The 18,278-nt window shown below is 48.2% G+C and overlaps 1 protein-coding gene across 12 annotated transcripts; it reads right to left on the reverse strand.

Moving 5' to 3' along the window:
- Positions 1-348: 348 nt before the first annotated feature.
- PPIE (peptidylprolyl isomerase E) lies at positions 349-16,151 on the reverse strand. Of its 12 annotated transcripts, none has more exons than XM_070510258.1 (11): positions 16,061-16,105; positions 14,676-14,774; positions 13,525-13,568; positions 13,142-13,229; positions 13,030-13,056; positions 11,502-11,583; positions 10,902-11,002; positions 8,231-8,354; positions 2,896-3,081; positions 1,443-1,585; positions 349-1,251 (listed from the first exon to the last, which is right to left on the reverse strand). In XM_070510258.1, the coding sequence occupies exons 5-11, from the start codon at positions 13,030-13,032 to the stop codon at positions 1,183-1,185; spliced, it is 708 nt and encodes a 235-aa protein (XP_070366359.1). In that variant the 5' UTR covers positions 13,033-13,056; positions 13,142-13,229; positions 13,525-13,568; positions 14,676-14,774; positions 16,061-16,105; the 3' UTR covers positions 349-1,182. The 12 variants fall into 12 exon arrangements, with proteins under 12 accessions (XP_070366359.1, XP_070366357.1, XP_070366360.1 ...); XM_070510256.1 differs by having other exon boundaries at positions 16,053-16,105; XM_070510259.1 differs by having other exon boundaries at positions 12,909-13,056; positions 16,053-16,101.
- Positions 16,152-18,278: the final 2,127 nt, after the last annotated feature.

An 18,278-nucleotide genomic window follows, 5' to 3' on the forward strand; every position in this document is an offset into this window, starting at 1 on the left:
AGCAGATTACCCTCCACAATGTGGGTGGGCCTTATACAATCAGTTGAAGGCCTTATGAGAGAAAAGAGTAAGGTCACCTGAGGGAGCAGAAATTCTGCTTCCAGATGGCCTTTAGACCCAAACTGTAACATCAACTGTTCCCTGGGTCTCCAGCCTGCCAGCCTGCTTTGCAGATATCAGCCCTGCCAGCCCCCACAATCACAGAGCCAATTCTATAAAGTAAATTTCTATGTACACACATCCTATTGGTTCTGTTTCTCTGGAGAGTTCTAACACAGGGACCGTACAGTGTCTGTTGCGAGCACTCTACCCTGCCGCTGCAGTGAGGGAGGAGCCATAGACAATACGTAAAGAAACAGATGTGGCTGCATTTTATTTATTTTACTTTCTTCACAAAAACAAGCTGGCTGTAGGCTGGCTTAGGCCCACGGGGTTTGCTGAGTTCCTGTCTCCTGACGAATAAGTACAGTACCTGGCACGCAGGAGGCACTTTGAGTTATAAAATATCATTTAAAAACTGTGTAGAATGAAAGTGAACAAATAAACCAGTGACCGCTGGGACTGGAGAGTCCACTTGCTGCCTCTATGATGGGCCGGCAGGGGGTCAGGAGGAGAGGCAGCACGAGACGGGAACTTTCCCACTATCTTCGATCCCACTGTCTCGACAATGGTCTGACAAGGGTATCTGGCTCAGAGATAGATCCCCTGGCATTTCAGGGAATCCACCCAAGGGAGGAAAGAAAAGCTGTGGGGAAGACGCTGTGCCCCATCCCTTCGCCAACCTGTCTCAGCGGGACAGCGCGGCCTTCCGTGCCATCTCTGACAGCTCCCAGGAATTCGCTGTAGGCAGCAGAACAAGAACTAGGATTTATTTCACCAGAAGGAGCGTCCAGGAGCCACACTCAAGGGCCCAGGAGAGGCCCTGGCACAGAGGCCACAGAAAGGCCATGCACGGCCGTCCACAGTGTGGAGGGCGGCACCAGTGTTGGCTGTGGGCCCACAGCCACGCTTGGGCAAGAGCCCAGAGTGAGCCCAGGCCGTGCCCGCAGCAAGCTGCCCACGCTGGCTCGAGGAAGGGCCCTGGCACAAAGCCCTGCTTGCTGCAAACGGGACATCCTCAGGTGCTGGCTCCCCGGGGCTGACGCTCCTGGATACGCAGGGGCAGCACAGAGACAGCGCCCGTCACACATACTCCCCACAGTCGGCGATGATCACCTTCTGCTTGGGCTTCCCGTCCTTGCTGCCCTGGGCCTTTGCAGTCGGAACAGAAGAAGAAGAGAAATCAGGGGATGGAAGGTGGAGAGGAAGGAGCAGCTCGGGGACACCCACCCGCCCCCCGCCCCCAGCCTTAGCAGAAGCAGCGGGGCCCCTCTCCCAGGCCACAGAGCGCCCTCGCCAGCTCTCCGCAGGGCTGCATACCAAGGGCCAGGGCGGCCACCCACCTCAATCTGCCGCAAGACGTCCAGGCCTTCCGTGACCTCCCCAAACACCACGTGCTTGCCATCCAGCCAATCCGTCTTGTCACACGTCAGGAAGAACTGGGAGCCGTTGGTGTTCGGGCCGGAGTTGGCCATGGAGAGCAGGCCTGCGGGAGAGAACGAGCGTGTTGGCTCCCTCCACCCTGGCTCCTTCAGCCCTCAGAGGACACCTGCCTAGAAGATGCGGTGGTGTAAATGCTGCCAGGAGGTGGAATAAGATGAGGGCTGAGAACTGACTATTGGCAAGACGGAGGCTGTCGGCCTCTTTGACAAGTGGTTTCAGTGGAGCGGTGGGGCTAGAAGGGGAGAGAGAGAATAAAAGGCCGGGAGTCTACACAACTTTTCCAAGAAGTGTTGCTTAAAAAGGGGATGAGAAGCATAGATGACAGCTAGAGAGGGACATGAGTCAAAGGATGATTTATTTTATTTATTAATTTTTTTGGTGAGGAAGAGTGGCCCTAAGTTAACATCTATTGCCAATCTTCCTCTTTTTGCTGGAGAAAGATTGTTGCTGAGCTAACATCTGTGCCAGCCTTCCTCTATTTTGTATATAGGATGCCTCCATAATGTGGCTTGATGAGCGGTCCTAGGTCCACGCCCAGGATCCAAACCTGCGAACCCCAAGCTGCCGAAGCAGAGCGTGCGAACTTAACCACTATGCCACCAGGCTGGCCCTGAGGATGACTTTCTTTTTAAAGACTGATTCTGCATACTTTTATGCTGATGGGCTCATCTAGCAGAGCAGGGGAAACAGATTACACAAGGCAGTGAGGGGACAACTGCAGTAAGCCAAGCTCCTAAGGAGGGGAGAGAGGACGGGGTCCAGGCCACGAGCATGATCGCTGGCCTCAGGGGAGACAGCTCATCCCCTGTGCTCGGAGGGAAGTCAGAGCAGGCACGTGTGGGTAGATGCAGCAAGTCGAGCATCAGCTGAGGCGGAGGGCGAGGGGGCACTTCAGGAATGCAGGCAGGTGCAAAGCCATCATCTCTGCCTGGGACTGAGCACCAAGCAGGGAGATCGAGGGAGGCTGCCAGGGGCCCCTGAAGAACCGTGTCAGCTTTCAACTGGACCAACCAGTACAGTTGTGTGTTTTTCTCCAGATGCTGGAAGACGGACCACTGAGACTTTTTACTGGGTAAGTGACAGAGAGGGGGCAGTGGGACAGAGGGACTAAGAGAGAGCTTACAGTGGCATCCAGAATCTAAGCTGCGCTAATAGGGAGCGTAGACACGGTGGGGGCACGGACAGCATATGCGGATGCGAGCTCACGCCCTCCAGCCAGGCGGAACGCCTCTGCTCTGCCCCGAGTCTCCCCCAGACCCCGAGCCCTCAGCCAGAGCCGCAGCCGTCACTCTGCCCTGCATACCATCCTGCCCCAGCCCGGCCCCACGCACCACCACCCGCCCCCGGTCCCACCTGGCCCCGTGTGTTTGAGGATGAAGTTTTCGTCATCAAACTTCTTCCCGTAGATGGACTTGCCACCGGTGCCGTTGTGGTTCGTGAAGTCGCCGCCCTGGCACATGAACTGGGGGATGATGCGGTGGAAGCTGCTGCCCTTGAAGCCAAAGCCCTTCTCGTGGGTGCACAGGCACCGGAAGTTCTCTGCGGTCCACAAGGAAAACGCGCTGAGGTTAAAAAACAAAACAAACAAACAAACAAACAAAACCTCCCTCTAACTAGACTCTGAACACTTCATTTGTTTAATGCTTATCTTTTCACTCTAAACCTCTGATACTGACATCTTGAAAGGACTAAAGGGGATTCTGGCTGAAGAAGGAGGAGTGAATACATGCATTCTAGCTCTGCGCCACAACTAAACTGGTGGAAAAGCGATTTTTTAAAAGAAAAACCAAACAAGATCTGAGAAGAAAACACAGGGGCAAATCTTTGTGACCTTGGATTTGGCAACGGTTTCTTAAATACGACACCAAAGGCATGGGTAACAAAAGAAAAAACAGGTATATGAGACCACCAAAATTAAAAACTTCTGTGCATGAAAGGACACTCTTTCATAGTGAAAAGGCAACCCACAGAGTGGGAGAAAATATTTGCAAATCACATATCTGATAAGGGTTTAGTGTCCAGAATATATAATGAATTCCTACAACTCAACAAACAAAAACACAAAAAGCCCAGTCAATAAATGGGCAAAAGACTTGAATAGACATTTCTCCAAAGAAAATATACAAATGACCCATAAGCACATGAAAAGATGCTCAACATCATTAGTAATTAGGGAAATGAAAATCAAAACTACAACGAGATCCCACTTCACATCTACTAGGATGGCTATAATAAACAGACAATTAGTGTCGGTGAGGATATGGAGAAATCGGAACCCTTATACACTTCTGGTGGGAATGTGAAATGGTGCAGCTGTTGTAGAAGAGCTGGGCAGTTCCTCAAAAAGTTAAACAGAGAATTACCGCATGACCCAGCATTTCTTAGGTACATACCCAAAAGAACTGAAAACAAGGATTCAGACACATACACATGTACATGAATGTTCATAGCAGCATTATTCACAATAGCAAGTGGAAATAATATTCGTGTCCACCAACAAATGAATGGATAAACAGAATGTGGACTATCCATACAATGGAATATTATTCAGCCATAAAATGAATGAAGCATTGACACGTGCTACAACATGGACGACCCTTGAAAACATTATGATAAGTGAAACAAGCCAGACACAAAAGGACAACTATCATATAATTCCATTTGTACGAAATGTCTAGAATATGCAAATCCAGAGAGACAGAAAGTAGATTAGAGGTTACTAGGGGCCTAGGGGGAGAGGAGAATGGGGGGTTATTGTTTAATGGGTAGAGTTTCTGTTTGGGGTGATGAAAAAATTTTGAAAATAGTGGTGATGGTTGTCCAATATTGTGAATGCAATTAATGCCATTGAATTGTACACTTAAAAATGGATAAAATGACAAAAGAAAAAAAAAGGAGAAAGAGAGAAGAGACAACAGCAACAAAAAATTTTTGAAAGCTAGAAAACAAATAGATGAGTCATAACTGATACAGCAGACCTAAGAAAGCGGAATCTTATGCTGGTAAAGCAGAGAAGCAACTCCATGTATGTTGCAGATACACCAAAACCTCAGACACAAGGGTAAAAGTAGATCTAAAAACAGTAAGTCTAGTTGAAAGCCTATTTAAGAAAGTAGCTAACCCCAGATCCGAGCCTCTCCCCTCCCCCGTCCCAGCTGGTAGTCTCCTCTCTGGTAGGTTCAAGCTGAGGTCTCTGCACTGGGACGTGCCACGCACAGCTGAGGGTGGAGGTACCGTAATGGCAAATGGAGGCTAAGGGGAAGTTTATATACCGTCTCCCTGCACCAACAAGGCAAACAGCTGGACACAGGGCCTCCAGCAGGAGACTTGAGTCTTCTCTGGGGACTCTGCTCTCTCCAAGAGAACATAACCCAGGGATACCGACATCCGGGATCCGACAGAGAGAATCACCCTACAGTGGAAGCCTCAGTCGCACCCCTACCAACGTCCAGGGAGTTTCCAAGCAGACTTTTCGGGCCCCATTCTTAAATATGAGGAAGACATCTGATGTGAAAAGCAAAGACCAAAACAAACAAACAGACCCAAAACCAACAAAGCAAAAAATCCCAGGAAAAAGCAACCTGAAACATAAACTGTATCAGAAGAAGAAACTTTAGTAATATCCCAAGATGAGATTGTATTACATCCATGAAACAAGCACAGAGCACTACCAAAAAGAACACTTAGAAAAGTTCCAGAGAGAAGAGAGAATCAGAAGGGACAGAAGCAAGGAAATAATTCAAGGAAATTTTCCCAAACCAAAAGCTAAGACTGTCCTGACTGATGGGCATGGTACGCAGACTAATGGCTCTCCAAAGATGTCCCTGCCCCAGTCCCTGGGGCCTGAGAACACGTTATGCCGCACACGGCAGAAGGTATCTGCAGATGTGATTAAGGTTCTGGACGTTGAGATGGGGAGAGCAGCCTGGAATATCCCGGTGGCCTAACACAATCGCAAGCCTATAAGCAGAGAATCTTTCCCAGCTGAAGTCAGAAAGGGAGCGTTAGAGAGGAGCGACAGAAGAAGAGGCAGGAGAGATTCATAACGTGAGAGGGGCTGGATCCACCATTGCTGGCTTTGAAGATAGAGGAAAGGGGCCACAAGCCTCTAGAAGCAACAATCCTCAGCTGACAGCCAGCAAGGAAATGGGTACCTCAGTCTCCAGATGCAGGAAACTGAATTCTGCCAACAGCCTGACTGACCCTGGAAACGGATGCCCTAGTGTTCCCAGTAAGGAATGTGGCAACCTGGCCACAATCTTCATTTTAGCCTGGTGAGCCCCGGGTCGGACTCTGGCTTACAGAACGGTAAGATAATGAATTTGTGTTCTCATAAGCTGCGAAGTTTGTGGTAATTTGTTAGAGCAGCAAGAGAAAACTAATACAATAGGGCCTCCCAAATATCCAGCTTGATGGATGGAAAGACATCTACTCCCAAGGGACACAGTTTGAGAACACAGGACCCTCCAGCCTGGAGACCAGCATTCTCTAACAGCTTTAAAGCACTTGGATAGTGTAACTGAGGAACTAAATTTTAATTTAAATTTAAATAGTCACATGTGGCTAGTTGCCACTGTATTGAACAGCCCAGCTCTAGACAGAAAAAAAAAAGATTCTGGGGGCTGGCCCCGTGGCCGAGCGGTTAAGTTCGTGCGCTCCGCTGCAGGCGGCCCAGTGTTTCGTTGGTTCGAATCCTGGGCGCGGACATGGCACTGCTCATCAAACCACGCTGAGGCAGCGTCCCACATGCCACAACTAGAAGGACCCACAATGAAGAATATACAACTATGTACCGGGGGGCTTTGGGGAGAAAAAGGAAAAAAATAAAATCTTTAAAAAAAAAAGAAAAAAGAAAAAAAAAGAGATTCTGTACAAAGGACCAAAGATCAGAACGACATCAGACTTCTCTAGAATTCTACGCCCAAACTATCAATCAAGTGGGAGGGTAGATATTTGCATACATTAGTCTCAAAATACTTACCTCCCAAGTTCTTTTCTCCAGAAGCTACAGAAGTACGTCCTCTACTGAAATAAGGGAATAAACCAAAAAAGCAACAGAGGTTCCAACATAAGAGGCAAAAATAGGAGATCCCATGACAACAGCTGTGCAGTGGGCCTGGAGGGCAACCCGCCCAGGCTGGAGGAGGTCAGAGGTTCTCCCCGGAGGAACGTCCACAAGAAAGTGAAACTGACAGAACATCTGGTGGGTTTGAACATGATGAGACATTTACACAGGCAGGAGGATTTGGGAGAGAATCAGGAATAAACACATAGAAGACTAAGCAAATGTGAAAACAAGACAATTACAAATTCTGGGGAAAACAAAATGCTATGCGGAAAGGAAGTTATCACAGGATGATGCTAATATAGTTAAAGTGACCTGGGACCCAACCGAAATTATGGAAACGACGTGAGAAAGATGAAGGGGCAGCACAGGTGACTTAAAAAGCTAACAATTCCTTATCCTCTGAGGTGGGAAGCTAATAAATAATGCTTAAAATGAAAACACCAGGAAGTAGCAACATAAATCTGTTACCTACCAACAAGGAGGTAAAAACCAAGAGAATCAACTAAGAGTTGAAATTGGCTGCATCTGAGGAGAAGCAAATGCTGTCGGTGGTGGGGCAGGGCGGGGGCACAGCACCAGGGGACTGCTGTTTTTCAAAACAAGCTTTTTGAAATTGACTTTTTAAACTATATAATAAATTTTAGATTAAAAAAAGAATAAATAGATGTCAATATTTAAACCTGGAAAGAATACTCAAGAAACTGTTAGCAGTAGTTACTTCTTTTTTCTTTTAAAGATTTTTTTTTTAAGTATGCTTTTCTTTGGTGAGGAAGATTGGTCCTGAGCTAACATCTGTTGCCAATCTTCCTTGTTTTTTTTTTGCCTCCCCAAAGCCCCAGTACATAGTCGTATATCCTGGGTGTAAGTCCTTCTAGTTCTTCTATGTGGGATGCCGCCACAGCATGGCTTGATGAGTGGTGGGTAGGTCTGCACCTAGGATCCGAATTGGGTGAACCCTGGGCTGCAGAAGTGGAGCGTGCAAAACCAACTACTATGCCATGTGACTGACCCAACAGTAGTCACTTCTAGAGAGTAAGGCTGAATGTAGAGAGAGGAAGAAGACTTAAGCTTTCAATTTATTACTTCAATACAGTTGGAATTTATGTGTGGTATTCTTTTTTTTGGTGAGGAAGATTGTCCTGAGCTAACATTGTTGCCAATCTTCTTCTTTTTGCTTGAGGAAGACTGCCCCTGAACTAACATCTGTGCCAATCTTCCTCTATTTTATACGTGGAACACTGCCACAGCATGGCTGATGAGCGGTGTGTAGATCTGCACTCAGGATCCAAACCCGCGAACCCCAGGCCACCAAAGCAGGGTGTGCGAACTTAACCACTACACCACTAGGCCAGCCCTCTTTTTTTTTTAAGCATGAATACTTGTTTACTTGTATTAAAAACAAAAGCCAAAAAACTATTATTAAAAAATTGTAAACCAGGACTTATAAAACTTCAAAGATGCCAGTTGACTCATCTGTTACTAGGTCTCAGGATACGAGATGCAAATCAACTCAGGTCAGAAACAATGTCTAGGACAGAAGAACTGAGGCATCGAGGACCCTGGGAAGGCTCACAGCTCAGCCACCAGCCTCCTGGCCGTCCTGACCGGAGCCCTGCTCACCTGCTGTCATGGGAACGACGTCTGAACGCAGGAGCATCTGGATGCGGCCGGCTGGCTTGTTCCCAATCTTGATGTCCATGTACACCTGAGGGTTTGACCGGGCCTTTTTTGCAGTGGGCTCTCCCTAGGCACAGAAGAAATCGCCAGGTTAGAGAGAACTCCCTAACTCCCCAAGCAGGGAGCGAGTATTCTTCTGAACACACGCCCAGAACCCAGCTGCAGCGAGCAAGCTGGAGCAAGGTGCTCACAGGGAAGGCCTTGGGACTCCATGGGGTCACAGAAGGTGGGGGCGACAGCCACAGCACGCAGCTGGATGTCTAGTGACAGGAGATCTCAGCACTATCTACTCGAGCCCCACCCCACAGGCACATGTTATCTCGTCACACTGGCCCTCATACACATCAGCTTGCTTCACCCTGCCCTGCACTCACAGAACACTTTTCTGGCCCGCAATACCCAACTCTCAACAACTTCAAACCCCAGTGCAAGCCCACTCACCTCACTCCAGTTAAGTGGACCCATTTATGTAACACCATCCCCTCCTTCTATGTGTAGCCCTGGATACCCATAGGCTGGCTACAATGGAAGCAAGGAGGGCAGCCCTCTGGCCTGGGTCTAAGCGCTCAGAAGCCAATGGAGGAGACTGGGACCTTGTTTATACCCCAAGTAGACGTGAGGCTAAGCAGAGACATTTAATACAGCTGTCGCACTTGTTCCAAAGAGAAAAGTCAAATGTTCTTAACCTGTTTATGGTTTGGTTTAACAAGCACGTGTTGAGGTATCATGCTGGGCACTGAGGATACTATGACTATTATTTGCCACTAACAACACCAGTGACATAGCAGCAGCAGCAAATACTCACATAGCACTTGCCACGTACTGGGTACGATTCTAAACGCTTTATGTATATTACCTCATTCAATCCTCACAACCACCCTTATCAGTACCACTATCTTCCCCATTTTATAGATGGGAAAACTGAGGCGCGGTAAAGTTCAATAACTTGCCCAAGGTCACAGAGATGGCAAGTGGGGAAGCTGGAATTCAAATCTAAATGCTCCCCGCCCCCCACCCAAGTCCACACTCATAATCACATTAACCCACATTTTTATTAACAAGCCTAATACAAGGCCCCTATCCTCACAGAATTTACTGCCTAGAAAGGGAAAGGCAATGAGCTCTTGAGTAGCCTGTACACAAACAAAGACATACAGGCAAACACAAAGACTGGCTCCACCAAGAGTGTATGGTGGCCTGCAGCGTGGAGGGGCGCGCAGGGTCAAGAGCTCGGAGAGGCCCTCCCAGACTATCCTGCGGGCCAGGGATGGGGAGCCACTGCAAAGCTCTCAGCAGGAGGGTCAGACGATTAGTCTTGTCCTTTAAAAAGATCATTTTAGAGCTCTTTGTGGAAGACTGGAGGAGAGCAAGACTGCAGCCAGAAGACTAGTTAGGAAGCTAGTGCAATTATCCAGATGAGATGAGAGGCTCCACTAGGATGACGGAACAACCAGGGGAGGTGGGATTCAAGGAAGATTTAAGAGGAAAAGTTAGCAGAATATAATAACGGATTGGCGCTAATTTTTTTTTTTTTTTGAGGAAGATTAGCCCAGAGCTAACATCTGCTGTCACTCCTCCTCTTTTTGCTGAGGAAGACTGGCCCTGAGCTAACATCCGTGCCCATCTTCCTCTACTTTCTATGTGGGACGCCTGCCACAGCATGGTTTGCCAAGTGGTGCCATGTCTGCACCCGGGATCCGAACCAGCGAACCCCGGGGTGCCGAAGCAGAAGTTGTGCACTTAACCCCTGTGCCACCAGGCCAGCCCCAAGGATTACCTCTATTTTAAAGAGGGGTCTAGGATGCCCTAGCGTTACTCCACTGTGAGGGCCATTTATGGTGCTCTGCTTTGTGTCCAAGTTTCTGGCTTGGGTCAATGTGTGGATGGATGGCAGCAAATTGACAAGCTAGAGAACACAGGAAGAACAGGCTTAGAGAAGGGAGGGCATCCATTTTAGGGAACTTTAAGCTGCCTGTGAGACTTAAAGCAGAAACATCTAAAGCTCAGGACTTGGAACAGAGACCAGGAAAGTCAATAGCACAGGAGAAGCTGTGAAAAATCAGAGCGACTGCTACTGTTTTGGCCGAGAAGAGAGATCCATGAGCCAAGAAAGAAATCCAGAAGAACAACAGTCACAAGGGGGGGAGCGGAGGCAGGGGATTGTGCTCAGAGAAGTATGCTGAGTCAGGAGCAAACGCCAAGGCAGGCTCTCTTAGGCAGGGAGAACCCTGAACCTATGCACAGACTGACAGGAAGGTACCACGACCCTATCCTGCCTCCCCTGCGTCAGGGCAGGAGCAGGAGGCCTGTGTCGCCTCGGTGAAGGAGGGGACTGAGCAGGAGGGTGAAGGGGAGCACTCATGACTTTCCTCACTCAGGCCTGCGGGACCTGAGGGGAGCAGAGAAGCTCAGGACGCAGAGCACGAGGATGAGAGAACCAACGCCTCTCCTTCTAGTTCACTTAATACTGCCTTCACCAAAGGACTAAGAGTTCATTCTTTACTCTCTCTGCTTTTGTACGCACACTTGCAAATTCCCATAAAAACTTAAAAAAAAAAAAGTCTCCTGCGGAAAGCACCAGCCTCCCCTCTGGCAGCCCAGCCTTCAACCTCACCTCCTGGGTTTCCACTTTGGGAGGCTCTGACCCTTCTTCCTCTTTATTCTCTTCAAGAGTCTTCCCAGAAAACTTCCTCAACCAGTCATCATCTGACCAAACTACAGGGAAAGAATCAAACAAACGTGAAGAAACTCAAGCTATCAGCCAACTGCTAATTAGCTGCTTTGGTGAGCAAAGGAGAACACACTACGTGGCCCACTGGGCCGGAGGATTCCGCTTTGGGAACTCCCAAGGGTAAGGAAAGTTCGTGGGGAATGTCAGCCCTGAAGGCCAGCTCTCAGCAGGGCTAAGTGAGAAGGTACGCTAAAGGGAAAGGCGGAGCTCTTGCCGGTTCTAGCCGGGGAGCACGCCAGGAAGGGAGTGCCGAGAAAACTGGGAGAGAGGAGATCAGGCAGGGTTTGTCTCCTAAGGGGAACGATTATCCTGAGAAACACAAACTTTATTTTCCCACAAAGGTGGCGCACGGCCTTCACCAACGTGGACATCCTCTACACCTGTCCACCAGGAGCGGTACTCATTCCAAGTAAATACGGATAAAATTGCAACCAAGGCCACATTGGAGGACATGATGGGGAATGTGTAGTTGCCCCCACTCACCTGGTCTGGAAGAGCCTTCCTTAATCCTCATTGGTTTGGCCAAATTGACACGAATTGTCCGTCCAAAGAGTTCAGATTCATTCTGAAAAGATTAAAAATCCAGCTGCTTAAACTGTTAGGTTGAAAGAGAGTCAGACAGCTTTCCACCTGCTTCTGATACATCTGAGACTTGCTCATTTGTTTTCCCTTAACCCCTGAGCCCCTACTAGCGAGCTCTGTACCACCACAGGGCAGAGTTGGGTACAGGGAAGTTCCTTCCTGGACCCCTCACACACCTCCCGTCTTCCAGCACCAGCAAAGACCTGTGCTACCAACAGCAACTCCAGGTTCAGGGTGCTCTAATTACAAGGATAACTGTACTTTCCAAGTCCCTGAGGTCACCTTCCAAAGCCAAGATCAGCTTTGAAATGGTGAGAAGTGCTCTTTCTCTGAGAGCTGAGGAATATATTTGGTGAACGGGTAACAGAACAGGAATAAAGGAGAATCTTATTATCCAAAGATAATTGGTACCATGAAAGGTCACTTAATGTGGTTTTTTTGTTTTTGAGGAAGATTAGCCCTGAGCTAACATCTGCCGCCAATCCTCCTCTTTTTGCTGAGGAAGACTGGCCCTGAGCTAACATCTGTGCCCATCTTCCTCCACTTTATATATGGGACACCTGCTACAACATGGTTTGATAATCGGTGCGTAGGTCCGCACCCGGGATCCGGACTGGTGAACCCCAGGCCGCTGAAGCGGAACATGCAAACTTAACCACTGTGCCACACGGCCAGCTCCAAAGGTCACTTAATGTGAATCCATTTAGAGAGCAGTGAAGAAAATTTCATGGTAAAAAGTAAAGGAAAAAAACATTTGACTGGGACTTCGTTGTGATGAAACTAAAAATAATGAAAATCAATTTATTATAGTTAAAATTCAGGTTTAACTACGCACTAATTTGTAGAACAAAGTAGTAACGGGTGCCGATTAATTTGCAGTATTTTTTCCAACAAGTCTAGCAACAGTACGGTACGACATCTTTGCACTTTGTATCTCATGTGAAAATCACAAGGATCTCAAAGAAGGACTCAAGAGCTTCAGCATTTTCCCCAAGGACCTCTCCAAGTGATTCAAATCATTTGCAGTGTAGCACACCCTGTCATTATCCTTATCGAATTCCTCTTCTCAGTTGTTAATTCCTCTAACACTTCGTGAAATCCTACCTCGTTGGCAAAATACGCAATTCACTGTACAAGCAGTTTACATAGTATTTGCAATTTATTATCCTAGACATGGGGCAGCCAGTGAGAGATTGGCCAATAAGGACGATTCAGATTTATATTATTTGGGGAAGGATGTTTGAGTAAGGGCTAATCTTCTAAGTGATCAATTCACAGTGAATATTTTCACGGGATGACAATATTTACTTCGCCATGTAACTTTGTAGGTCCACCCTTGTAACTTTGGAGGTTCAGCAAACCAATATATGAACAAGGACCCTCTGTACCACCAAAAAGCTTTAGTAAGAATGAAGATTCCCAGCCATACCATGTTGTCGATAGCTGCTGCAGCATCCTGCCAAGAAAAGACCAGGTAGGAGTTTAGCTTTTTGTGGTGTCTAAAAACATACTCAGTAGCAATAAAAACAAGACAAAGTCACCTCTATCCTTCCTGCCAAGGGGCTGTGTGTGTCTCACAGAGAGCACCTCCTGGCTGACTGAGGAGCTGGTGGTACAGCCATCTGCCATCTAGTGGGAGGCATGAGAACTAATCACCAGCGCTGCCAGGCAAGAATGCCAATGAGCAGGGCTGAAGGAGCTCTGCAGAGCAAGAAGGGCAGGACCTGGCAGGTCTGTGATGCCAACCATGGTCTACAGTTTGATTAAGAGAGGGAACTTTCCTTCAAACAGCACTTCTTGTCTTTCTGGAAGCATGAGCATGGGGCCGAGAAACCTAGCCGAATGGAGAACAGCTCCCTTTGTCATCGGTGACAACACTGACACAAGCCAAAGACTAAACATAGCTAACACAGAATCTTCTCACCTCTGCCAACTCAAATTCAACAAAAGCAAATCCTCGGTGCTTTTCTGAAAAAAGAGGAAACAAAAACAAGTAATTGTTTTGGGGCAAGGGGAAGAAACAGATGGTCACAATGGAAGTGAAGTCAGTCACGTGCCATATCCAGACACTAGAAATTCCACCCAATCACTATGTGGGAAGAAGGAATCTCACTCTTTGATTCTTCTTAGTCTAAATGACATTTTAAGCAATACAGCTAATGAACATAGCTACTTTTTTAGTGAAGACAGCTAATGAGCTATACTTTTAATCTTTAAAAACAAGCATTTGATTCTTCTACCAAAGCCAAATTAAAACCTTAACCTTTGCATGCAAGGCAGCTAGAAAAATGAAGTCATTTAACCTACCAATTATTTATTCCAAATATACACTGTGAGCATCAACTGTGCATAAAGCATGAATCCTAAAACCTGGATAAGGATGCTCAGCCTTTATCTTCAGGAAAATGCTGATCTAACTACAAAGGGCCAAGCACAACAATGTTAATTTAATTTCCCAAGTAACCTTAGAGAACGAATATAACCTTATCATTTTTTACAAAGGTCCCAGGCCCAGAGAGTTTAAAGACCTTGCTAACAATACATATGCAGGATCGATCATGGAGCTGGGCCTAAAGCTCCAATCTTAAAAATGACAACAAAGGTAAAATAGAAAACTGAACTGTAACTGTGATACCAATTGAAGGAAAACTTACCCAGCTGCACAGAGGCCAAGGCCCCACTGTTGGAGCTGGGTTTTCCTGCTGCCCTGTTTAACAGCACAGCTGCCAAGAAGGGGGCAGGTATGGTAGTGTACCCGGCAGGCACTTTGAAACAACAGTCAGATGTCCATGTAGGTCAAAACCTATCTTCCTTCTGGGCTACCGAAAATTTTGTTATCTCAAACCCAACATACAGGACTCTCTGCAAAGTTATGTTATAGCTCACAACTGCAAGCCTCAGAACATTCCTTCTGCATCAAGATCACCGTCATGCTGCCCTACTGAGGCACCCTCCTCCCGAACTTTCCTACATACCAACCATATTTAGAATGCTCTGTGATATGCCTTTAAAAAAGTTTTAAGTTCTTTTCCGAGTAGGAAAATTCTGAACACGGGAGACACTAAAAGGACTCACCTGTTTCATAATCCAGAGGAATCTGAATATCTGTGATGTCTCCAAAAGGGATGAAAGCAGCATGAAGAACTTTGTCGTCCACTTCCTCTGCCAGTCCACCTAAAAAGAAGCCAAGAGCCTCTGTACCACTGTCCTCCATTCTCTTGAGAAGTCCCTGCAGCCCAGTTAGCATGCTATAGCCACAGGGGAAGTGTCTTTCCATTTAGTCTTATGGGTACATAAGCACCCCTCTCATCTGCTCCCTCACCCTTACTATGAAGCACAGTTCTCTCTTCACCCTTCTTTCAGACCCCTTCATCTAGCCCCAGGATTACTGCAATAGCTTCTTCCTTTTTTGTGTGTGAGGAAGATTGGCCCTGAGTTGACATCTGTGTAAATATTCGTCTATTTTGTATACTGGATGCCCCCCCACAGCATGGCTTGATGAGCGGCGTGTAGGTCCGCGCCCAGAATCCCGGGCCTGGGAATCCGGGGACACCAAAGCGGAGCTCAAGAACTTAACCGCTACGCCACCGCCAGCGGGGTGGTCCTGCAATAGCTTAACTGACCTCCCTCTCCTCCACACAGCCAACTACAACGATCCTGGGAACGCGCAGATTTTAACCCATCACTTCCCTGCTTCAACTCCTTCAAAGGTTTCCCACCGTCCTCAGGATAAAGTACAAACTCCTCCGCAGTATATACAAGGCTCTTCATAACCGGAGCCCCGCCCACCTCTTCAGCCTCTTTCCCTTTGCTTCCCCAATTCCCTGGGTATCCCGCAAGATGACACACTTGCCCCCAAGAGTAAGACTCTTGCACACCTTTGGGCTTTTGCTCTTGCTGTTCCCTTTCACACTTGCCCCTACTTTGGCTACCTGGATAACTCAGGCTCATCAGCTCCGGCGTCACCGCATCCTGAAAAGTTTGCTCTCACCTCTCTAGATGGAGGGGTCATTTCTCCCCGCACCCAAGCCCACGTCATCTTTGTCCATCCCCACTAAAGCGCTCATCAAACTGTGCTACTGGGGTTATTCTCATTTCTACCTGGCTAATCTGGGAACTCCTTCCTTTAGGGTAAGGAACCGGGGCTGAGCCATCGCGACAGTGAATGTTTGCAAAATGAATGGGCGCGAGGATCTGGAGACCCATAATACCCCTCTATCAATGCTCCGAGTCCAGGAGGTGAAGAGTTCCGGTTAGAGTTTAGCGGACTTGAAAGAGAGCCGGAAAAATCGTGATGTTCGGGCTAACACTCTGAAGCAAGGCAATACTGCCAGAGATCTGGCCTAGACAGCTGTTCGTCGCCCTCCGCGTCCGGAGACGTGTCCCACCCCAAACCCGGACCCACTCGGGGCCGGTTCGCCGGCAATCTGCCTAGCGCCCGCGACTGCTCACCCACGTACAGCACGCGCTTGGTGGTGGCCATCTTACTTCCCTTCCGCGCGCCCGTGCCGGAAGCCGCAGCTCGGCCCGCCCCTGCCCCGGCCCCGCCCCGGCCCCGCCCCGCGCTCGCAGACCCCGCCCACTCCAGCGCAGGCCAAACGCGCCTCTGGCCCTGGTAAGTGTCGGGCGCTGTGTCAGGTGCACCGTGGGGAACAAAGCGATGTGGTCCTGATGCTTTCTATGTTCCACGTGCTCAGTGCTGCAGGAGACAATACTCGGCCGAATCAGCCCAGGTCGGCAAATAATAATCTACTGGTAAACCAGGGTCCGCGCGCCACCCACGCCTGCCTGTTTCTGGGCAACCCGGGAGCTGCGAATGGATTTTACAGTTTTAAATAGTTGGAAAGAAAAAATCAAAACAAGAATAATATTTCGAGACACGTTAAAATTATAAGAAATTTGGTTTTCAATGTACATAAGGTTTTATCGGAACATAGCCACGATCAATCTTTTGAGTATTGTATGGCCGCTTTCACACTCCAACGGCAGGAGACCTATAGCCCGCAAGGCCTAAAATACTTACCACTTGGCTCTTTAGGACAAAAGTTTGCCGACTTTTGGAATAAACCAACAAATACATAAATCGCAGATTGACATACGTGGTAGACAACAATGGGTTAACACCTCCCTGAGGTCACATTTAAGCTGAAACCTGGAGGAGGAGGAGCCAGGGAAAGGAGGAAGCAGGAAAAAGGATTTCAGGGAGAGGAGACAGCTTCTGCACACTCAAGGAACTGAAAGGGCAGTGTGGAGGGAGAGGGGGGTGGGGAGAGGGCATGAAATCAGGCAGGAAAGGTGGGCAGGGGCCACACCATGCAGGGCCCTGTAAACCGTGTGGAGGATCTGGGGGCTCTGAGAAGCTGTTGAAGGTTGTAATGGGGAGTTCCATGGTCACATTTATGTTTCAAAATAGTTCTCTGACCACTATGCCCAGAATGGATTGGGTGGAACCGTGGAGACCAGGAAGCTAATGCAGTAGCCTAGGGGATAGTTGATGGTGGGTCTCACCCTCCAGCCCACCCTCCAGCTGGTTCGCAGGGTGATCTTTCTTCAGAAGAAACTTAAATTCTCTAGAATTCCCTTCTTAATTCACTGCTGTTGATAACAAGGCTCCTAGAGCCCTTGACAAGGGGCCATGGCTAGGTCAGGTCAACCCCGACCTACACACCAGCTCTGGCCCTTACCTCGTGCTCTTTTTCCTTGCCTCTGCCTCTGCTCCTTTCTCTCCTTTCTCCATCTGGAAGCACCCAGCAGTCCCCATCGGAGGCCCTAGTTAAGCTTCACTCATCCAAGCCCCTGTAGACAGAGGCCATGGCCCCCAGGTCTAGAAGTCGACTGGAACATTCACACTGTAACTGTAGTCAGGTGTGTCTGTCTCTCCTACTTTGACACCAAGGCCTATGGCCAACTGTGTTCTCAGAGCTAAGCAGTGGCTGCACACATAGCCCACCTCACCAACCTCAGGCCAAACAAGGGGGATGCTGCTCATAGAAATGAGGCTGAGGGGGGCCGGCCCAGTGGTGCAGCGGTTAAGTTCACATGTTCTGCTTCGGCGGCCTGGGGTTCGCCAGTTCAGATCCCGGGTGCAGATATGGCACCGCTTGACAAGCCTTGCTGTGGTAGGTGTCCCACCTATATAGCAGAGGAAGATGGGCACTAATGTTAGCTCATGGCCAGTCTTCCTCATCAAAAAGAGGGGGATTGGCAGCAGATGTTAGCTCAGGGCTAATCTTCCTCAAAAAAAAAAAAAAAAAAAAAGAAATGAGGCTGAGGGATCTGATTATGAGATCTCCTTGTGTACACATCACTATTCCAGACCAACAAGGTCACTCTTAAGAAGAATCTGACATATATCCTTTATGTGGGTGTGGTATAATAAAAAATATATTTGGTCTTTGTCCCTAGTACCTGGCACAGCGCTCCTAAAACCCTCCTGAGTGATGAGTGCCTTTTGTTATTCATGATGAACCACTTTTGACCATACCTGAGTTTACACCAAGGAGGTGACTCTTGGCGAGGTCCTATATGTGTCAGGATTCTGCAGAGAAACAGAACCAATAAGATACATATCTATAGGCAGAGATTTATTATGAGGAATTGGCCCATGCAGTTATGGAAGCGGAGGAGTCCCACGATCTGTCACCTGCAAGCGGAGACCCGGGAGAACCAATGGTGTAA

Source organism: Equus asinus, chromosome 5 (genome assembly GCF_041296235.1).
Source record: "Equus asinus isolate D_3611 breed Donkey chromosome 5, EquAss-T2T_v2, whole genome shotgun sequence".
Taxonomy (NCBI): Eukaryota; Metazoa; Chordata; class Mammalia; order Perissodactyla; family Equidae; genus Equus; species Equus asinus.